The sequence below is a fragment of the Chrysochloris asiatica genome, unplaced genomic scaffold (genome assembly GCF_000296735.1).
Source record: "Chrysochloris asiatica unplaced genomic scaffold, ChrAsi1.0 scaffold00062, whole genome shotgun sequence".
Lineage (NCBI taxonomy): Eukaryota > Metazoa > Chordata > Mammalia > Afrosoricida > Chrysochloridae > Chrysochloris > Chrysochloris asiatica.
Genome location: NW_006408580.1, coordinates 16,043,809 through 16,067,962, shown reverse-complemented (window position 1 = coordinate 16,067,962; position 24,154 = coordinate 16,043,809). Strand labels below are relative to the sequence as shown.

The window sequence follows — 24,154 nt, the reverse complement described above, 5'->3', positions numbered from 1 at the left end:
CTATGACGAGCTCATCACAATCACAAAGACTTCTTAAACAACTTCCATTTGTCCCTATACATGCCAATACACATGACTATGTGGGTACACACACCCTATGTTTGTCACCAGTACCAGGGCTTTCAACTGTCCAATTTCATCATTCCAAGGACCCAGGACTGAACTTCTGGATTACATTCCCCAAAGTGTACTGAACTGATGCATACCAGCTAATGTCCCTTTAGGTTGGGAGCAAGCAGAATGCCATCAAGCAGTATGGAAAAAGTGCTACAGAAAAAGTCTACCAGATTCATAAGTTTGACCAAAGTTTTTCCTATGTAAGGCACATGAACCAAGTGATTTATAACGTATTTGAGGCTGAGGTCATTTCTGCTCTCAAGGGAACTTGGAGTGTGCCCTCTGCAAGGAATAAGGGGGTCCCATATGCTTGCTGTTAGTCAGAATCTTGGGGTTTAAGGATGTATCATCAGACCTTTGCACAGATTTTCTTTGAGTCATCAGTGGTTTTTTCTATTTCTTCTGTTTCATTGTTGCCATCTGATGGTTTCTCTGTATCTGCAGAAACAATGTCATCGTCTTCCAGAGTTTTCTTTTCATTTTCCAGATTTTCATTATCTATTTCCTCATCTTTTTCTTCTGATTCAGATTCTTCTGATGATTCGTCCTGTGACAAAATTGTTAAGTAGGGGAAAGTAAGATTTTCTTCTTCAAAAAAGAGATTTTTTTTTTTTTTTGCAGCTATCATAAATAATATATACCATCTCAAATCACATACAGAATAATAATTCAAATATGGAAGTCAAAGAAATAAAATACTGAGTAATTCATGCTGTACATCAAGTTACTGTATAACCAAGGATTTTATGCATGCTGCTTTATTCAGCATTTTCAACTAGGAATTCCAAAATTCTACCAGCACCTATGTTGTTGTTGCTATGGGCCGTGGAGTCGGTTCCGACTCATAGTGAACTTGTACAGGGTTTCCCGAGGCTGTAAATCTTTATGGGAGAAGAAAGCCTCATCTTTCTCCTGTGGAACAGCTGGTAGGTTCGAACTGCTGACCTTAAGGATCGCAGCCCAATTCAAACTGCTGACCTTAAGGTTCACAGCCTGATTCGAACTGCTGACCTTAAGGTTCGCAGTTCGTAACCACTACGCTATCAGAGCCCCTTACCAGCACCTATAGTAAGGTTAAATGGAAAAAGCAATGTTTTCTTAGTTATCTCAAAAGAACATTTTTAAGCTTGACAGAAGTTAAAAACTTCTAGATCTACTGTGGCATTATAACATAATCATATCTACATGTGTTCAGTTTCCAAATCAGGATTTAGACTCACATTACAAGTACTGATTCACTGATATTTACAAAATGACAGATATGTATAATCATACCCACATGCCAGGAATATGATAAAGGGACAGAAAGAGTTTAAATGGCTTGCTCTAAGTTATCTAAAATAGAGGGAAAACCAAATAGGCACAAATGTGTCCATCTGGTTTAAAAAAGAGTCTGCATTCGCAAACTGAGTAAACCATGGGATGTTTTTGAGGTTTAGGCAGCAAATCTCTTGTTATATCCTTTATTTGATACTGAGATAAATTATTATTATTATTATTTTATTATTTTGGGAAGACTGCTTATTGTTTGTCATTAGATTAGCCCCCTTCTTGGATGATTTCCCTATGTTTTCTATTGTCCTAATTCACTAAAAAGAGCCCCGATACCATAGTGCGTTATGTACTGGGCTGCTATCCACAAGGTCAACAGTTCAAATCTACCAGGCACTCCCTGGGAGAAAGATGAGGCTTTCTGTTTTTGTAAAGATTTACAGCCTCAGAAACTCTATACAGTGTCGCTAGGAGTTGGAACTGACTTGATGGCACAAAATGACAAGATATTTTTTGACTGAAAATTGAACCATGAGGGTGAGTTTATTTCCAGACTATGGATGACTATTTGACCAGTAAGCTTGGGCTTTATTTAAGTTTTTATTGTGAATTGAGTGATAGTTTACATGGGAGAACATGGGTTTTACACTCATCGTTTCATTGCAATGATTACAATCCCCTCCATGCATCATCATTCAACATTATTTGCTTCTATTCCTTCTGTGTTTTTTGGGGGAAGGGTACACAAAAATACTCAGGAATATATAACCATTTAAACAACCCAAGGGCACATTCTGAAAACCTGCCTCCTGGCCACCAGCACATAGCCTTTCTCTTTCCACGAGTCTAGAGTCCTCAGCTGCTCTATCTCTCCATGTCATCATCTCTGCTTCTATCTCTGGTGTCTGCTTCTCTGGTTAGGGTCCCACATTCCACTCAAAGCTTTTTTTTTTTTTTTTTTTAATGATTTTTAGTTTTATTCGACATTTTTATCCTACTTTAATCAGGGCCCTCTAATGTAATCCCTTTCAGAGCAGTTGGTAGTGGTAGCTTGGCACCATCTAGTGCTTCTTGTCTTATTAGAGTTATGGAGACAAAACTCACTTTCTCTGACCAGTTTCCTACTAGCTGCTTAGCTAAGGAGAAAGTCTATACTCAATAGGATCTTTGGTGGGTGTTTTAAAAGCATGACCTCGAATAAACAAATCATATCCCCCCTCCCCCCGGCAAAAATACAAAATGTGAGGGATTACAAGTTCACACCTTAGTAACAAAGACCAGTGGCATCCTTGGACCAGTAGCATTATAGCCACTCCCTTAAATGAAAGCTTGAGATTTAAAAAAAAGTTTCAAAGTTTACTCTGGGAGGACTTAAACTGGCTTAATGAAAGGTCATGGGGAAGAAAGGAATGGGGGAAAGGGGAGAACAGCACCAGGACAGACAGCTAGACCAAAGGATGTGCTACATGGTGAGGCTGAGTACAGCTAACCATAAGACAGCTACTATTTACCAGGAACTTCTAAAGCTTTCTCTTTTTCTGCATGATCTCTCCCTCTGAGCAACTTATATACTACATCTATGCAGATGAACGTTATACATTATGTGTAGCTTGTTATCCGACAGAACTTGACTTTAAAAGGAAATGGGAAGCAAGATCACTAGATTTCAAGTCTATGAGTGGTAAAGAGACAGAAATGAAAGGTCAACTGAAAAGAACAGAAAGTCCCATGACTAAAAATCTCCAATTATGCCACTCCAGCTCAGAGAGGCAGCTGAATGGTCAGCTGGGTTTCCGGCACAGTCCTCTGTGACTTCGGAGATTTCAGCTAAATTGAGCACCACAGTCAACTCTAGTCCTGTCGGCTAACTAGTGGATTAATGGAACCATAGAATAATATGTGATCATAAAAAGGAACTTCTTTTAGAAATCAGCAAAACCCTCATCTCTTTAGTAATGCATTTTTCATAAAATCTAAGAGGACCTTTAACAATATAGAATTATTAGGATTAAATTCTTTTCTAACTTTGAGAAAGCTATTAGAAAATAGGAGTCCCTGCGTGGGCTAATGGTTAAGCACTGGACTACTAATTAAATCCACCTAGAGGTGACTTGGATGAGGAGCTTAGTGATCTGTTCCCAAGAGGTCACAGCCTTGAAAATCTAATAATGCAGTCTGCGCACATGGGGTTGGCATGAGTCACTTTAAAGGCAACTTGACTCACAGGTAATCAATAACATTAGAAAATGGCATTGTCATTAGAAATAGCATCAGAGCACTTTCCATTTATTTATTTATGCATTTTAAGTGCCTTTGGTCTGTTCTGACTCATAGTGACGCCATAATAGGGGTTCCAAGGCTTTAAGTCTTTGAGGGAGCAGAAAAACACATCTTCCTCCCAAGGAGCGGTTGGCGGGCTCGAACCATGAAACATGTTGTTCGCAGTCCAGTGCTTAGTACATTGCAGCCACCACAATCCCTTGCACTTATATTAAGCACATTTAAAATTAATTTAGACACATCTAGACAGCAACTACTTAAAGCACATAAAGCACTTACCTTCAAACTGAAACAATGTAAGAGAGATTGGCACAATAGTGTTATTTTATAAAAATAAAGGGTACCATTGAAATACATTCTTGGCAATGGAATCCTAACATGTAAAAGGGTAGTCTGGAACGGTCAGGTAAGCTTCTAGCTTCACATAAAACCTCGCATCCCATAAAAGGACCCTTGTTTTATTGGTCAGAGAGAGCACTTTGTTAAGTATCATCAAGTCAGGTCTGACTCATAACGACCCTGCATAGGGTTTCCGAGGAGTGGCTGCACTAGGGCAACACTTTTTACATTTCTCATGGGGAATAGCAAGAAATCAAATGTTCCTGGTGAGGTGTCGGTTTACTTACATTAAGAAGTAGAGACTGCTGTTAGAATTCAACGTTATCCCAAAGGGATGGAAAATGACTTGAGGGGATCAGAAAGGGAGTGTCTAGGGAGCCCAAAGGGTGCTCTCCTTGATCTGAGTGATGATCATATGGGTGTGCTTAGTGTACGAAAATAATTCGAGCTATGTGTGTGTTGTTGTTTTTTTAATAACACAAACAAAAAGAAATACAGATTCACGTGTAAGACATTGGGCTGCAATTCTGGGTTTATGACATGCCTCAATGTCATATAAGTAACAAAAATTCTTGCCAAATAGTTAAAGTAAACATAAAACTTTATCTCTCAGTCACATCAGATAGGAAAGCATGTATTTTTTATATCATCATTTCAAGGTGTTATAGAACAGGAAAAGTTCACATGCAAATTCATGTTTTGGCTACAGTAGAAATCCTCAAAGCAGTAACAGAGTGGGCCTGGGCAGGACATTAAATACAAAGGCCAAGTCCTGGTGTGGCACTGTGGGTTAATGTGCCAGACTGCAAAGCCGTTTGAACTGCAAGGCCAGTGGCTCAAGCTCACCAGTCACGCCTCGGAAACCCTATACAGGGTCGTTATGGGACAGAATCAACTCAACGGCACTTAACAACAACAAACACTGCTTCCCAAGTCCAATAAAGGCACCTAATTAATCTACTTTACAGTTTCTTTCTGATATGAAAATAGCAACACCTAGTATAAAGAGTAAACAGATTAGACATTAACATGACACAGGAGAAACCACACACATTTGTACACAAATGTAAGAGATTTTGTAAAGTCCTCTCCCTCCATGAAAAAGATTAAATTGTTACTGCATATTGAGGACTGCCAAAAAAGCACAGGGCTTGCTGAAATATTTTACTACACTTACCGCAATCAAAAATAAAGCTGACACCAAAAATAACCCAAAAAGACAAAACAAAACTCAAACCGACAAACCACATTCCAGTAAAAAACAAACAAACAAACAAAAATGCAAACATGGAACTTTGCCATAATGTCCCAGATCTTGTAACTAGGAAATGGCTCATTAAAGGTCTTAGTTGTTCTAGTCTCTTCCACACCTGTCCCAGGAACCAGGGAGCTAGGGCAAAAGGTGGAAGCTGCTGTGAACTGGAGGGTGAGTCAAGACTCAGCTTCAGGCCAGTATTACTAGGAAGAACAATGCTTCCCAACTCTCAGGTGTGTCAGAAGTACCAAAGTCTTCCATCCTATTCATAAATACACAAGTGAAACTCCATGTTTGAGATTTACTTTTCAAATTCTAGTTCTGATTCTATTTCTTCCTGAAGGAGCAGCTATGCTCTTTATCCTCCATCGTTTCTTCCTCCTTGAAAGTCCTTCCTTACCTTGGGTGGCACCTCTCTCGTTCCTAATTATTGTTCCCACCCCGCTGCCCTCGGTTTTCCCTTTCTTACTTATGCTTCCCTAAGTTCTGTCTTCAGTGGTCTTCTCCCTTTCACATTATAAATACAACCTCTCATTCAAATTCACCATTTTTACAACAGAGATCAGTGATGCTCAGCAACTTTCTCTGCGCTCCAGACCATTCATAGATCTACCTACTGACCATTTCTCTCCTGTGACAATCGAAAATCAGCAAGTCATACATTGCCTCCCAAACCTGCTTCTACTCTGTTCTCAGTCTTGGTGGACAGAACTGTTTCCACCTAGATCCCTAAGCCAGAAACAAGAAAAGCTTGACCTTCTAATTACATCTCTATATTAACCTTTCTCATTCTAAACCTAACCTCTGGGATAATAAATGTCCCTATCTCTCCATCTCCTCTGCCACCTAATAGGTGCTCCTGTCTTTGGTACTGTACCCTTCTAATCCAACGTCCATATTGCTTCCAGACTGGGCTTACAAAAACCCAAGTGTGACCATCTCACTCTGCTGAACATCTCACTCGCCTCCCTGCCCAGGCCTAAAATACACTTATTCTAGGCTGTAGTCACACCAAACCACTCTCATGGCTCCTGTCAGCCCATAAACACTTCCCCCAGCCCCTTCTTTGCTTGATTGAGTTCTCCTTTTCATGACTGTTTAAGTTTCCCCATCAGTCCCTTGGAAGCCCTTTCTGGACTGTTCTCCTTAGTAGCTAGCCACTCCTATAGGCACTCTGTTGTTGTTGTTGTTTGAGATCAGGGTCATACCTAAGGCAAAAAACCATTTTCTTGGAATTAATGAAAGAAAGCCATAGATTTACTTTCAGATCTTATTTTTTTTTTTTTTAATTTTTTGGCAGTCCCAGATAAGAACATGACTGTATCAGGAAACAAAAGAGCACTGTTAAGCAATAGTGAAGGCAGACTGCTAGGAACTAGTCCCTGACACTTAAGTGGTGGGGGGTGGGGTGGGGGGCAAAGGAGGTTGACTGTAACCTGGCCTCACCACTTGAGATGGACTTGATTTGGGGAAGCTTGTTTGTTTTTGTTGTTGTTGTTTGTTTAAGGCTTGGCCCATAAACATATGAATAAATATGTACCAAATGTTCAGTTGTGTGTCAGGTACTCGGCATAACAAAGTTATACTTAATGGTCACAACTGAGAGAATTTATGGAAGGAATTGAGTACCTTCCCTTCACTCTAGGGTAGCTTTTTATTTTTTCGGCTCAATATATGTATGAGGGGATAAGGGGACTTCAGCAAGTTTATGGAGAAGTCGAGTGAAAAGATCATGGAATTTTTCTATGAACTTTGTTATTGTTTTGAAGCTTTTCATTGTGAATTAAGTGAAGGTTTACAGAGGAGATCATCAGTTTTATATCTAACAAATCATACGCTTTGTTTTACCTCAGGGATTACAACTCTCTGCATTTACCAACAGTTATCTCACTTCCTCTCCCTGGGTTTCTTATTTCCATTCCACCCTCCTTCCCAACTCCTCTGAACCTTGTCTCCAGGTAGAGTTTGCCCTTTTGATCCTGAAGGGTTGACCATTCCCTGGTGAGCGTATCTCACTAGCGTTGCTGGTCCTCCTATATACCTTTCTACTCCTTGGAAGAAAAATGGACCACGAGGGTGAGTTTCAGTCCAGACCTGCATTTTTTGATGCCCCACTTAGAGCAAGACTGTCTCTATATCTAAATAACCGGAAATATTTCCATCACACTCACCTCAGTGGCAGATGTCTCTGTAGTCTTCCTGTATAGCTTACCTTATTTTTCTGCCACAGTCCTCATTATGAAACTGTAACTCAACGGATTGCTACATATGTAACTCACTCTTCTCAAACTGATCAGATGCGAACAACCCACAGATGAGGACGATAGAGGAAGGAGCCAGTTATTTCAAGCTATTTTAACGAAGGATTAATTCGAAGGGATGAGGAGATCTCATTATTACTCTTCCTTTTCGGTCCCTCCTGAATATATATAAGATTTACAAACGTGCAAATCATTTCTGCTTGCGGAAGTCTAGCAAGACCTGGGTGTTTATGGCCCCTTACAGTCCTTTCCATAAGCTCCCAGAGGGCACTGTACCTTCACTTAGTGTGACTGTTTAGTCAAACTTCTGTTTAGCTTGAAGGTGGAGCAAGTTTTGTAACAAAACTTGCAACTTTTTATTGAGGAAGAGGAATACCAGAACATTTGGCTCTGGCAACGTTCTATATGACAATGAAGCTGATAACAATTGATTTTACTACAGAATCACTTAGGTCACCCATTCTAATTCTATACCTTGCCAGAAGGAAAATGGGAGGGAAACTGGCCCAAGGCCAGTGCAAAGGTCTCAAAATCACTAGGCTAGTAGTATAGGACACAATGCTTACATGAATACCATTCTGTGAAGAAATGGGTAAGAAATTCTGTTTAGAAATGCATGTCTGCACCAGGTTCAAATACTGAAGACATTGCAGAATAAACATCATTTTCGTAGTGTCTGCTGATTATCTTTTCAGTGGAAGAAGAACGCTCATGCCTTTAAAATGAATCATTTGAGCTTAAGAGTTTCTCATCTGACTGGAAGTTTGTCTTTTATGATTTCCAACCTGGACATCCATCTAATCGAATCATTTAAAGCCTACCTTTTAAATACCAGCACAGCAATATACTCTACCATAGTATTAATTCTGGGGTATAAACTCTCAGTGAACGTAGCAGAATTTGATGGAACACTGCAGTGCCAAGCCAGCATAATTGGTTAGTTAGGGGGATTAGGCAAGCTACTAGGTAGTGATCCAGCAGCTAAGGTAAAATTGACAACTGCTCCTAGGAGTTCCTCCTTTTTTCATTATTTGGATATTCCTCCTCATATTCCTTCTCACCCACAAGGAATTAGATGTGCAAAGAATTCCATGGCACCAATTTCACAGGAATTTTATCATCAATATCCTCCTTGATAAAAAAAACACGAGAAACCCCTCATGGCCAAGATGGGGAAGGTATTGGTGAAGGAAATCAGGTAAAAAAGGGAGATAGGAATAAATACTAAGCAAAAAAGACACTGACAATTTTAAGGAAAAGTTGAAACTACTCCCATAGAAATCTAGGCTCTCGAAAATTCAATATCTAATATCAGTTTACCTTTTCACAAACCACTACTGACTATGAATGCACTTAATTTTTATTTTACTTCACACATTCTGACAAGTCACAGACCCACAGAACAGAACAGTCAATACAGGATACCTTGAGAGCACCTAATAGACACTGTGAATGAAGAACCTGACAGGATAGCAGAAGTTCAGCCAGCAGAGGAGTTTAGGAAGACAGGATGGCAGATCACAAGTGATTTTAATTTTTTTAAAGTAAATTTTATAGAAAATGGTATTAATCTTTAAAGTGCCATTTTTCTTGCTTAAAAAATTGTCTTACACAAATAAACAAACAGATAAGGAAAACAGAGGCCCAATGAGGGACTAGTCTGACCAATGATTTGATAGTAATTCCATCATATTAGATATAGTGCCATCTCCCTAGACATTAACTTACAGGACACAGTATTAGTCGCTAAATTCTGAGCACAGCTGCCATCTGAGCTAATATTATTTCTTTAAAATGTGCCCTGATTTTAGTTTTAAAATAAGATCTATCCTTACATAATTATTCTCTGTAGCCTGAGAAATGGGGGGGGGGGGACACACACACAACAAAAACCAGTGCTAAAGTTTGTATATCCCTTTAAGATCTTTGACATTTGTCAATGTCAAAGTATGCATACACAAAGAAAATACTCCTATGTTATACTCCAAATTCCTAAATCTATCTTTAGTGAGAAATATATAATGTCAGTTATCTGCTGGGGCTTTTGACATTTTCTAATTATTTATTTCTAATTTGGGGAGGGGGAGACTACACTCAAGGTATCTATCAGAGTCTCATGATATCTTTACCCCAACCTCCAACTACTCATCGATCATTATTGCACCACAAGTGAAATAACCATGCCATAAAATCCATGAAAGAAAATGTACGGACTGCCCATCCTGTGCAAGGCATTCAAAGTGGCATCATCAGGTCATATTTCAAATCTGTTACTTCAATTCCAAATAATGTGGCAATACATTTCTCCAGAATTGTTTGGAGCCTAGTGGCCCATTCTCTAAAAGCTGTCTGGACCCCTGTATTTTATGTTCCTTCTCCTTTCCCTCTGTGTTCGTAATAAACCTTTTACCATATGCACTATCTTTATCAGACTTCATAGAGCCTTTCATTTCACTCACCTTTTTTGCTTCTCCTTCACCCTGCCCTTCCTGCCCTTCCTTCTCTTCATCACCTGTGTCCTGGTATTTCCCCTCTTCCTCCCTGTTCTCTTTTTCCTCCTCTTCGCCTCCTTTCCACCTTTCCCAGTCTCTTTCACTTTCTTCCTCCTCCTTTCTTTCCTCTTTTCCCCCTTCTGCTTCCTCCTCTTCCCCCTCTTTCCATTCATTGCTCTCCTCTCCCTCCTCTTCCTCCTCTCCTTCCCCCTCAGACTCCTCTTCTCCTTGTTCTTCCTCCTCCCCTTCCCCATCTCCTTCTTCATCCCATTCTCCTTTCTCTAGATGGCCTCCTTTACTCCCCATTTTTTCCCATTCTGTCTTGTTTTCTAGGTCCTTTGTTCTTTGACTCAGGCTCTTTATTTCTCTAACTATTACTCCCTTGTCTTCCTCCTCTGCCCTTTCCTCACTCAGCACTTGTTCTGCTGTGGAATTACCTCTTTTACAGCTTCCATCTCCTTCACTATTAGCCACCTTTCCTGCCTCATCACCTGGTTTTCCCTTGCCTTCACTCACCTCATCTCCATCACCTGACATATCTGCTTCAGCCTGTCTTTTTCCACGTATCTTATCTTCCTTGTGTGCCTCTATGTCTTCCTCCTCCAGTGTACTGCCGTCGGAATCATCAACTCCTTGTTCTTTGGAGATCTTTGACGAGCGTTTACATTGAACACTTAATTTTCTCACCAATGTTGAAGCTTTGTTTTCTGCCTCTCTCTCATTTTCTTGTTCAATAAATTTTCTGCTACACCACAACTGTGAGTCATTCTTCAATTCAAAATCCTCTTCCTCTCCATTACTGAATTCTGTGGATTGGAAGAGCTCACCACCCTGCTGACTGTCCCCCTCGGAAGATTCTCCTTCACTGTCAATCACTACACATTGCTTGCGTCTTTTACCTTTTTCATCCTCAAAATTCAGGTTTGAGTTTCCTAAGGACTCCAAAAATGTACAAGTATTATTTGTATTCTCAATTTGTTTTAAGTCCTGCAGCTCTATTGTTTCTGTCAGCTCATTTTCCTTCTTAGAGGCTGTTTCTTCTGAATCATTTTCCTTACCATCATCTTCACAAAAAGGATGAGGTTTCCTTCCATATCTAAATCTCTCTTTAAACAAACTCTCTTCACCAGTGTTGGCCTGAGGTCCAGATTGGCCTGAACCAGTGTCTAAGTCCTCATCTATATTCATTGTGCATGGCATCACTAATATCTGTTGTGGCAAACATTGTTTATATGCTTTCCCTTCTTTCATTTGTTGGAAAATCTCTTCAGATTCAGATTCATTTCTACCATCATTTCCAGTATGAGCTGCATGTTTCTTGAGTCTCTCAACTGTTTCTTGTTTCTGTAAATTTTTTGAAGCAATCGTCATACTACTATTAGCCGACAAAGACAACTTATCTACATTAAAATATTGCCAAGATTTTACATGTTTATAGGTTTCAATAGAAGAATCAAACTGTCCAGTTTTACCAGACAACAGTTTGGTCAGGTTTTTGCTTTCTTTTGGGATAATTTATCCCACTCTAAGCCTGTGGGGCATCTAATTCTGATTTATTAACATACCTGTCTACATTTTGCCATTAATCACAGAACTGTCAATATTCATTCTCCGTTCTTTTACTTAATCTGGAACAATCCATAAATCTAATAAATTTCCATATTGACTTTGAAAATAGTTTACGCAATTTAAGTTTTTCTTGCATTCAGTTAATTTTTTCCATCTCCCCTATCATTTTCTTAACTAAAATTTTATGTTTTGATTCCTCAAAATGAAAGGAAACATATTTTCAAATGTGAAAATTTAAGAACTTGAAAACAGATAAGCTTATTTCTGTAAGAAAAACACTGAAATGAAAACTCTGAATGAAATATTTTTCTACATGCTAAATAATAATGAATATATATTTTTTCAAAATAAAATGTTGAGTTTTCAAATTTTGATCCTCTTTTTCTCTATTAGTCTTTATTTTTGCATATGCAAAAAAATACAAAGTAGAAAAATATTTAAGGTAAAAATGCAAGATTTTTAACTAAAAGAAAACCTTTGGAGTTAAGCATGGTGATTTGGGTAGTACAATAAAAATATGAAATTAATTTCTTGTTGAACAAAATAAAGGAAACTAAAATTGCTGAAATAAATTTTACAAGCTTAGAGATTCAAATATCCAATGATTTTGGGTTTCTGGATAGTCACACATCATTTCACCAAATTTTATAAATTATGATGAGCGATTGGTTATGATGAGATTCAATATTTTGCAAAGGAAAGTATTTAAATAGGACAAGTTAAAAAATTAACACGGCAGTGAACCACTGACCTTGTGGTTCACAGTCTAATGCTTTATTGTATGGAGCACAGTGCTCCCTACATATACACACACACACATACACATACATACGTATGGCCTGCTAATCACAAGCTGGAGGTTCAAACATACAAGTCACTCCTTGGGAGAAAGATGAGGCTTTCTGCTCCCACAAAGATTTTTAAATGTCTCCGCAACTCTACACAGGGTTTCTCTGAGTTGGAATTGCCTCAATGACAGTAGGCTAGTTTTTTGTTTTTTATTGTTGTTTACAAACACACACACATACGTGTGTGTATGTATACGTATACACACATACACATATATTGTTTTTGTCTTTGTTAAGTGCTGTTGAGTCGGTTCCGATTCATAGGACTCTGTACAGGGTTTCTGGTGAGTGAATCTTTTGCTAATTACTAAAGTAGGCCTGCTAGGGCTTCTACTTAAAAGCACTATGTAAAGTGTAACATGGACACATCAGTGTAAATCTTTTTGTTTGTTTTAGGTCTTATTCTTCAAAAAGTCACAATTCTTCCAAGAGCCTTCAGGGAGACAGGCTCAAATGCTGTACATGCTTATTTATAAGTGCATGTGCTTTCTTTTTTTTCTAGCACAATCAAAGCAGCATGGGAGAAGCAGAGCCCTGAGTCTAAAAGTTAGAAGAAAGACAGACGGTGGAAAGTTGTCTGGTGTGCAAGTACCATGAGTCCGTCAGTCAGTGTCCACTGTGCAACCACAACAGAGCCAAGAGATAAGCTCACTCACACTCTTCACCATGCCTCTCAGTAAATGGAAATAAGATGAATGAGGATTTGCTCTCAATTTTTATACTTGAGCAAGGTTTTGCATTTCTGTAGCTTTGAATGCAAGGATTTCCAACTTAACAATAAGGAGAAGGCACTAAAAACATAAAAGAAGTACCTTCTATGGCCATCTTCCCTCAATTTGCATTCCTCTAATTTAGTTTCCTTATCCCCAGGCCCCTCACTGTCTCACCCCACTGGTCCTTAAAGCTAGGAAAGGCAAAGGAATTCAGGACAGACATTTACCTCTCTAAAACCACAGAAAATTCCTTCTTCTTGCTACTCATTTTTAATTCACTAAATGTCTGTTTCTCACCCATGAACAGTCTCAGACTAATTTCCAAATGGGTACTTTAATTTTATTTTATGTGTTATCAATTCTTTGATAAATTAAAATATTTTCACATAACTCACAAAATTTTAGAGACAGAAAATAATACAAATATCATTTCGTAAAGTCAGCATAGTATCTCATCCAAAGTCATAGCAAACCAAAGTCAGAGCCCTGTGCATATTCTTCAAGAATGGTAATCATAATCAATTGCCTTGAAGGCAAGAAATTATGGCTATTATGGCTGAAAGTGAAAGGCCTTAAAGTACAAGTATCAGGAATGAAATTCTATTATTTTTGTAGCATCACAGAAAATACAGATCACATCAACAGAACAAGCCAAAATGGACACTATCTACATTGTGTTTCTCCATCTGAAATACTAAAGTGAATGCTTACCTTTATTTCTTTCCAGAAACCTTCCCCCAAAAATGAAAAACAGAAACAATTTAAATTGCTTTTTCCCACCATAATCACAATAGTTCCCCATATTATACCTTTTGTTTTTGAAGTGGTGACAATTTCAAAGACTTGTTTATGGAACTCAGACTCATCACATGTGTCTGAAATAAAAAATAAAAAGTTGTTGTCAAGAGAATAAATGTATTAAACAGTGTTGTTGTTGTTAAGTGTCATGGAGTCAGTTTCTACTCATAGTGACCTTGTATACGGTTTCCAAGGAGTGGCTGGTGGGCTTCAATCACTAACCTTGTGGTTAGCAGTTCTGTGCTTACTCTACAGCACCATACGAGAGGTCCATTAGACAATATATATATCCGCTCTCTATATATGTATGGAGTCCTGGTGTGGCACTGTGGGATAAAGCACTGGACTGCAAGGTCGGTTCAAACTCACCAATCACTCCTTGGAAATCCAGTGCAGGGCCACTATGAGTCGGAGCCAACTCAATGGTACTTAACAGCAACAACATATATATGATATATATACAGTTATGTATTTATACATTCCAAATCTATATACAATATTGATGCAAAACAGTTCAGATGATAAGATAATCAACTCCTAGTTGTCATATTAATAAGAGAAGTGATATAAAATTTTATTTGATGTAAACTATACCTGGATAACTTTGATTAAAAATATGCTAAATGAAAGAAACACACACACAAAAATAGCTTTTTTAAGCCTATTAAAAAGCATAGGAAGTATACACACACACACAAAACACAACATGAACTGAAGTTCAAATTTATATCTATACAGATAAATTAGAAATCATTACCACATTTAAGATATCTGTAGTGTCGCCAAGCGTTTCTGAATCCGTTAATGAAGCACTGTCTATGTTTTTTTCTTGGGTAACTGTATATTGGTAATCTAAAAGATTGAAAGGATAAAAGAGAAACTAAACTTAAATGGAAAAGTGAAAACCAAGCGAACAGAAAAGATGCTGTAATTTAAAATGCAGGTACAATTTTACCAAAGGTCCTTTAACTACTTGCCAAGTGAATTAACCAGAATTCTTAACAACTGGTTACAAAAACTCCTGAAAGCTTAAAAGGGAAAAGGGCAAGTTTTACTTAGGTGGAACTGAGTTTATGTTAATGAAGTGGAATAAATTAGAAAACACAATAGCAATAAAATTTACATAACATGAATAAATGAATTGTACATGTGGAAATTGTTGGCTTGGGGAAGGCTCTGTTGTGTATATTTTCGATACAATTAAAAAAAAACACTTTCACACAGATTACAGTTTCTTCATTCACATAAAAGGTAAATACGATTCCTTTGCAATAAATTGTTATAGTTAAGTGCATAGAGTCCATTCTGACTAATAGCAACCCTATATAGGGTTTCAGAGGAGCAGCTGGTGTGTTTGAACTGCTGGCATTGCCGTTCACAGTTCAGTGCTTGTCCTACAGCATCACACCAGGACCAAACACTACCCAGCAATTGGGCCTCCTAGATGGGCCCAATGATCCACAGCCTCCTGGTTTTCATACTCTTGTGTAGCTCCCCTTTCACATTTTACCAGGTTGCTCTGTAGGGCCAATAAAATAAAGAAGAAATGAGTGTCAGGTCATTGTAGCATCTTCTCAGTCATTTCTACTCTATCTTTCTTGGATCACTTTTTCTGGGGGAAGCCATGGAGTGAACATCCTAAGAGAAGCCCATGTGGTGAGGAAGTGATGCATTTTGCCAGTGTCCATGTGAGTGAACTTGGAAGCTAATCTTTCAGCCTCAGTCATGTCTTCAGGTTGTAGCCCTATCTGACAGCATGACTACAATCTCATGAAAAACCCTGAACCAGAACCCACTCAGCTAAGCTGCACCTGAGACTATGTGAGATTATGTTTCTTGGTACAACCTACAAAGTTTTAGAGTAATTTGTTACGTAGCTAGACACTTTTATGGAAAACTTCAAGGTGATCAATCATCATAAAGCAGATAACTAGAAATGTTAAGTTTTTTCTATATTTCTCACTACTCCCACATCTGCCTCTAGCTGCAGGCTGATTCCTCTATTCCCCTTCATAACCAAAACGTGTACAACCAATATCAGCACACCCTATTTTTCCTTCACGTCGTTCCTATTCATACAGGCTTCTGCCCTGCCCTTCCTCAGAAAGATCACCAATAATCTCCATGATGCCAAGTCCTTAGACAACTCTTCCTTGACCTTTGAGCTCTTCTCTCCTAATCTTTGAACAGCACTTGGCATTTATGACAGTACTCTCTCCTCCTACCATACTTACTAGTACTAACAAACGACATATTGCATTAGGCAAATCTGCTATACATGACATTTTTAAAGTGTTGAAGAGCAAAGATGTCAGCTTGAGGACTAAGGTGCACCTGACCCATGGTATTTTCAATAACTTCATATGCATTCGAAAGCTGGACAGTGAATAAGGAAGAACGTAGAAGAATTGATGCTTTTGAGTTGTGGTGTTGGAGGAGAATATTCAAAGTTCCATGGGCTTCCAAAAGAACCAATAGATCTGTGTATAGATGTGTAGATAAGTGCAGCCAGAGTGCTCCTTGGAGACCAGGATGGCCCAATTTCATCTATCATACTTCAGACATATTGTCAGAAGAGACCAGTCACTGGAGAAGGATATCATGTTTGGTAAGGTGGAGGGTCAGAGAAAAAGAGGAAGCCCCCCAACGAGATGGATTGGCCAAGTGGCAGCATCGATGGACTCAAGCGTGGCAACAGTAGTGAGGTTGGCCCAGGATAGGGCAGTGTTTCGTTCTGCTGTGCATAAATAAGGTCACTATGGGTCAGTACTGACTCGATGGCACCTAACAAAAACAACCACCTTACTACAAGGTTGGTGGTTAAAACCCACGAGCCACTTCTTGGAAACCCTATATAGGGTTGCTGTGAGTCAGAACCAACTCAATGGCATTAACAGTGACAACAACCTAACTGGCTGACTAGGCTGACATGGCTTCTTTGCTGGTCCTTCCTCCTCTACTATCTAAATGTTGGACATTCTCAGGCCCATTTACTGGGTCATCTTCTAACTCTACTTTGGAGTAGGTGATTTCATTTCAGCAAAGTCCATGGATTTTAACTATCACGTCTGTGTTGATGGTCTCCAAATTTATATCTCTAGCCAGATCTCTATTCTGAAGTTTGGGCTTGCATTTTCAGACATCTGCCTGATATTTCCCCTTAGAAGTCTCACAGCTTGATTCTTAATTTTCTTCCTCAAATTTGCCAACCATCTCTTAACTAGAAATCACTCTTGATTTCTCCCTTTACTTCATACCTAGAACACAAGAAGAGTTGTGGGATGAAATCAAGAATATCATACAGGTATAGAAAGCAAAAAGTCATTAAGAAGACAAGAAATAAGGAAAAGATCAAAATTAATGTCAAAAGAGACACTGAAACTTGCTCTCTAGCATACAGATGCTAAAGCAAATGGAAGAAATGAGGAGGTCCAAGAAAGAGCTGAACAGAAAATTTCAAAGGTCAGCTCGAGAAGACAAAGTCAAATATTACAACAAAATGTGCGAAGATCTGGAATCAGAAAACCAAAAGTGAAGAACACACTCAGCATTTCTCAATGGGGAATTGAAGAAAAAAATCAAGCGTCGGCTTTTGTCACTGAAGGATTCTCTGGACAAATTATTGAATGATGTAGAAAGCATCAAGAGAAGATGGAAAGAATACACAGAGTCACGGTACCAAAAGGAAATGGTCGATGTTCAACATTTTCAAGAGGTAGCATATGATCAAGAGCCAATGATACTGAAGAAAGAAGTTCAAGGTGCATTGAAGGAATGGGGAAAACAAGGCATTAGGAATTGATGGAATAAATATTGAAATCTTTCAAGAAGGTGAGGAGGCACTGGAGGTGATCTATGCCCAGAAATTTGGAAGATAACTATCTGGCCAACTGATTGGAAGAGATCTGTATTTGTGTCCATTTCAAAGAGAGGAGACCCATCGTAATGCGGACATCATTGGGCAATATCTTTGATATCCCATGTGAATAAAGTTTTACTAAAGGTAATACAGAAACGGCTACAATCATACATTGACGGAGAACTTCCAGAGGTTCAAGCCGGATTCAGAAGAGGACATGGAACCAGGGATATCATTGCTAATGTCCGATGGATCTTGGCTGAAAGCAGAGAATACCAGAAAGATGTTTACCCTGTGCTTTCTTGGCTATGCAAAGGCTTTTGATTGTGTGGATCATGACAAGCTATGGACAACATTGTGAAATATGAGTATTCCAGAACACTTAATTGTGCTCATGAGGAATCTGTACATGGACCAAGAGGCAGTTGTTCATAAAGAACATGGGGACACTCAATGATTTCAAATTAAGAGGCATGTGACAAGGTTGTATTCTTTTACCATACTTATTCAACCTGTATACTGAGCTAATAATCTAAGAAACTGGGTTATATGAAGAAAAGCGTGGCATCAGGATTGGAGGAAGACCCCCAGTGAGATGGACTGGCAAAGTTGCAGCATCAATGGGCTCAAGTGTGGCAACAATTGTGAGGTTGGCCCAGGACCAGGCAGTGTTTCATTCTGTTGTGCATAGGGTCGCTATGAGTCAGTACCAGCTCGATGACACCTAACGTCAACAACAACAATGTGTAGCCCATTAACACATTTAGCAGATCCAGTTGTTTGTCTAAAATATATATCATATCTTTCCACTTCCTTATTATTGTAAAAATCTCCTAAGTATTCTTCCTACATCTATCCTGGCCTCCTACATTCCACAGAGAAATAAGTAATCATATTAAAATGTGCATTGTATTGGAACATTATCACTCTCCTGTTTAAAACCCTTTAATGGCTTTCCATTGTACTTAAGTAAAACATTCAAAGCACAAAGGCTTCTCACAGTCAATAGACTATGGACAAGCTTTCCCGGTTCCTTTTTCCAACATCATCTGGCCCAGCCTTTACCCTTGCTTTCTAGACTCTACTGGCCTCCTTTCCTTTCCTTATGAGCTGCCTCTGAACCTTTGCCTGTATTCTTTTTGTTGCCCGGAATGCATATATCCTCTCTGTTTGTATGGCTATTTCTTTGTTTTCCTTATGCTTTAGCTTAAATGCTACCTTCTCAGCAAAGCCTTTCCCAGATCAAAGCCCTTTCCTCCACTATAAGTTATCTAGTACCTTTTGTTTTTCCTTCGTTCATAACATTTTTTTGTAACTTTAAGTTGTTTCCTTGGTTTTAGGTTGCCTCAACTACACTATAAGCTCCATTAGAGCAGGGATGGTAACTGTTTTGGTCACTGTGGATCCTAATGCTTTGCTCAGTATTTAGAACATAATGGTTACTCAAAAGTACAATCGTCTTTAGCACCAGGCAAAAATATCCATCAAGAAGGCACCATGCCAGGTGCTATAGGGTCTACTGAGGACACTTAGTAGAGCCGTATTAGAGTGTCCAGTCTACACTTTCTACTGGACATTTAGTCATCATGTCATCTCATACTGGCTTGCTCAAAAACTATTGCTTTTATGTGTCACTCGTAAAATACACAAATGTCCCCAAACAAAAGTATTTAGAATAGGTGTATACTACTTAAAGAGCTGGGATTACAATAAAAAACATGAAAAAATAGGTATCTAACAAGCAGTGCAATGCAGGCAGTGAGAGAGAGATGTTAACATTAATTATAAATATATTTGTGAAGGGATTTCCAGAGGTGCTAGGCTCAATGCTAAATAATTTTTTTATATGTCAGATATCATTTAATCCTCATTCTCTCTCTGGTATAGGTATTACTAAGCCCTTTTTCAAAATAAAGAAATTGCAGATAAGCAAGATTAAGTTAACTTGCTCCAAGTCAGCTGCATACCTACTAAACTGCAGAGCTGGTATGTGACCCCAGGTGAACTTAACTCTATACCACAAGCTCTTAACCACTACACTGTCCTGTCTAACTCTGAACTCTATATAGGGCCGGAAGATTGGCATTCAAATCCTGTTCACAGTTTGTAAATGGAATGATCTTGGGCAAGTCACTATGTACAAAAGGGGCTCCCAAGGTTCATGGCAAATTCCATTATCATTTACTTTCATTTTCCATGAACATTTTGAACCCCCCACACATGTTCAGATCACTAAGTCAGAACTGACTTGATGGCGCTTCATAACAACATATGTGCATTATACATTGCTGTCGTGACCTGGTAGTGTAAGAGTCACTGGCAGTGGTTTTGACTTAAGGTAATACTAGATTTGAGTTAAAAAAGAAAAAAAAAAAAAGGTGGCAACTTAATGGATTAAAGGAACTATCTTAAAATAAGAATAAACACAATAAGCCTAAAAGGGGCATTATTCCTAAGAAGTGGCAGAATCCTAAATGTTACCGAGTCCGATGGAACAAGCCATTCCAGAAACAGGTCTCCCCAGCAGGTTACTTGAAGACAATTGGAAAGGGATTGAACGATGAGAAAAAGAATGACATGCTTCTGAATTTTCTTCGACTGGAGTCAGTGTGGACATCTGACTGTCTGGAGATTTGCCCTATAAAGTAAACATGGTAAAGAAGCTGTTAAAAGATATTATATATTGCATATTGACATTTACTATCCGGTAGTTGCCAAAAATATATAAGACAAAGACTGCAAAATCTACCAATACACAATATTCACTTTTAATAACCCCCAAGGGTTCAAAACTGATTTGTTGAGTTGTTTCTCATTGTTGTTCAGTGCCATCGAGTTGGTTCCCACTCATAGTGACCCTATGTAGGGTTTCAGAGGAGCATCTGGTGAATTTGAACCACCAATCTTGCGGTTAGCAGTCCAGTGCTTAACCTAGTGCCACATCAGGACTCCTTCTATATCTTGTTGTTGTTGTTAAATGCCGTTGAGTCGGTTCCGACTCATAGCTTATACAAGGTTCCCAAGGAGCGGCGGGTGAGTTTGAATCGCCATCCTTGCAGTTCATACCAACCTGGGTGGTTGTTAAGTTGTTAATTTGGAAGCTTCCCATAAGAAACAAAAATTACACGTTAAATATAAACAAACAACAACAGTGCCAACAAAACACTAACGCGATAATCCTCAATCTTTCCATATAGAAGGGGGCCTTCAAAAATTTTGTTGAAAAATGTAGTTAAAATCTAATGGAGTTTATACACATATATTTATAAACCCATATATATATATATATATATATATATATATATATATATATATATTTATCATCAAAAGCCAAACTTCATCCTTTTCACTTCAAAAGAAATAACATTTTAGATTGTAGGGTCATTTTTAAAAAGGAACGTTTCCTTTAAAAATGATTTGCATTTTTCTATTTTGAAAAACATGTCTTCAAAAACAATTTTAAAGCACAGGAGATTTTCTCAATTAAATTGAGAGAGACTATCCCTTCTCTCAAACTGAAGCCCTTATTTTATTATCTTCTGCCTTTCACTGGTGAAAACATAAAAGTATGTGGCAAGTAAAAAGTCAAGTCACAAAGTTAAGAAAAGTATCAGAATCAAGTGATTAAGCAGCATATGGAATGATACATTGTTTAGTATCACTGTTTATAACGTGATCATTTTGAATTTTTGGAATTGCATATTTCATCACTGGTTAACTATAAATTCACTTTGTAAGTGTGTGAGACATCAATTCTATTCATTTTATTTAGTAAATTTAGCTGACAGGACCCTTCCGTGACTTCAAAGGCTACTGTTTCTTCCTGTTTTCCTTGCAGTACTAGATTAATACTATTAGATAAAACAGGCCACAACTGTACCCTCTCTCTTCTCCTAACTCGGGCTGATAACATTCTATGCAGTGTACATCCGGAGGCCAACTTTCTCGTGGGTAGACCAGTCCTTAGAGTTAAGTAAGAATCGTTCATTTCATCAGTGTCAATTTCTTCTGACATGCCAGGTTGTGGAATGGCAAAAATAAGCATGTGGCATCCACCACAAGAAACCTGCAGCGTAAATCCACAGAAACATTAATTGACATTGGCTTCAAACACAAGCGGGTTTTAGACAGCTTTCAGCTATAAAACATAAACTATTAAATGATTATTACCACTTACTATACACACACTCACACTCTTTCCTCTGCACAGAGACACACACACAGAGTAAAATCTGAGAAAGCCAGAACCTGTATTAAGGCAGAAAGCTGTCAGAGAAGGAAAACAAAGTGATTTGCCACTAAAAGCTGTAAAAATAGCATGCCCTACACCTTTTCCTTCATTATATTTTCAAATTTAAAATTGAAACATATTTTTACATATCACTTAAAAATTATCTTCCCCATTAAGTCTGTAAGCACAATAAACACAGGACTGGGCCATTTTGTTAATTCCTATATACCTTGTGTCCTAATACTTAATAAAAGATCTAGCACATAGTAGGCATTCATCAAGTCAGTGAATGGAATACAAGGGTTCCAACAGTATGAGACACTGAGTCTTTGGAGAACAGATTACTACCATCACCAAGTAAACAGGATACTTGAAAGTCTTCTGTTTCTAAGTGGCAAAAATAATAGAAACAACACAGATCTTAAGGTAATGTGGTACTGAAAGAATAAATTCCTATCTGAACAGCACTTCATCAAATATCTTTTTAGTTTATTATCAGATTTACTCCTATGCAAGATTTGTGAGTGCCAATAATATTGACTGAAGTTGGAAACCATATACAGGGTCGCTCTCAGTTGGAACTGACTTGACGACACTAGCAACAACAACTGTGAACAAGGCCCTCTGATGAGACACACAGATTCTAGGTGTGATGCAGTCCTTGCTTTCAAAGCAGAAGAGGCTACATTAGGATAACAAGGAAGACACTGAAGGAGGAAAACCAGGTGAGGGGCAGATCTTCAGAGTGGCATGATGTCTTGCTGTTTGGGTTTCGGAAAACTAATATAAGAATTCAATATATTCATGACACTCTTTCATACAAACAAAAAGTACATATTCTCTATGAAATGCTATAAAGATTCAGCTATAGGTACATGAAAATGTAACAGAGAACTAGAATCTCCCCTTACCAATTGAATTTTAAACTTCAAAAAATTAGAGCACAAAGTAGGAATGAAATGATTGGTAAAATTCTCATGTCCAAGCCCCAGTTTCCCATGTCGACCATCTCCAAAAGTATAGATATGGCCTGTTTCTAAAATGAGAAAAAGAAACAGAATTAGAAAGGTGTTACTGGTATAGATCTATTGCTACACAAAGATTAAAGTCATATTAACGGTGATGATAATATTCCACAAAATTATGCTTTGAAATTTATTCCGTTACGTTATGTTCACATTCTCTGTGGTCGCTAGGGTTTTATAGAGACTTGTTGTTGTTGTTAAGTGCCATCGAGTCGGTTCCAACCCATAGCGACCCTGTATAGGGTTTCTGAGGAGCAGCTAGTGAGCTTGAACCACCAACCTTGCAGTTCCAATGGCTTTGCAGTCTGGCACATTAACCCACAGTGTCACACCCGGACTAGATGATCTATATTCTGAGAAGAATTCCCTAAACCCTCAGTGGTGGAAGCCCAGGCATCCCAGGCATTGTGTGGAGAAGCAGCAGAAGTAACAGGAGGTTTGTGTCATAACCGTATTCTGAAGAGGAAATTGCTTTTTGTTTTCTGACCTTTCACAGTCCAACAAAATCTGTTTTCTTCTTTCCTCTGGTCATTGCTTAGAGCAGGTTTCTGAACCTTGGCAATACTGCCCATTAAAGGCCAAACAGTTCTTGGTTATGCGGTGGGAAGTTCCCTGTGTACTATAGGATGTTGGGAAACATCCTTGGCATCTACCCACTAGATGCCAGTACAACACCTGCCTCCCACCCCCTAGTCATGACAATTAAAAAATGTCTCCATGAGGCCCGGGGAAGTAAAATCACACTGACTTAAATTAATCCAACTCTTTTCTGATTCTGCTCCTGGGCTCTGAAAAGCTACGAAGGAATAGGCCATAAACCAACAACCCTGACTAGTCCCTTTAAAATAGGTACCTTGGTCCTGATATCCAGTTTACCCCTCTCCAGATAACTTAACAACCTGCGATCTGCAGATGCTACAACCTTGCTTGCTGAAAGTGAAGAGGACTTAAAATATTTACTGATGAAGATCAAAAACCACAGCCTTCGGTTACAGATTGCATCTCAATGTAAAGAAAACAAACATCCTTACCACTGAACCAATAAACAACACTTATCAACGGAGAAAAGATTGAAGTTGTCAAGGACTTCATTCT

General features: G+C 38.5%; 1 protein-coding gene across 1 annotated transcript in view; it reads right to left on the bottom strand.

Moving 5' to 3' along the window:
* RPGR (retinitis pigmentosa GTPase regulator) overlaps positions 1-24,154 on the bottom strand; it is a 62,792-nt gene that overhangs the window by 8,387 nt on the left and 30,251 nt on the right. Inside the window, exons 9-15 of the mRNA XM_006864297.1 lie at positions 22,946-23,070; positions 21,684-21,869; positions 20,285-20,441; positions 14,702-14,796; positions 13,956-14,021; positions 9,984-11,360; positions 473-664 (exon numbers count right to left, since the gene is read on the bottom strand). Coding sequence (XP_006864359.1) covers positions 473-664; positions 9,984-11,360; positions 13,956-14,021; positions 14,702-14,796; positions 20,285-20,441; positions 21,684-21,869; positions 22,946-23,070 — 2,198 coding nt within the window. The remainder of the gene's footprint in view (positions 1-472; positions 665-9,983; positions 11,361-13,955; positions 14,022-14,701; positions 14,797-20,284; positions 20,442-21,683; positions 21,870-22,945; positions 23,071-24,154) is intronic.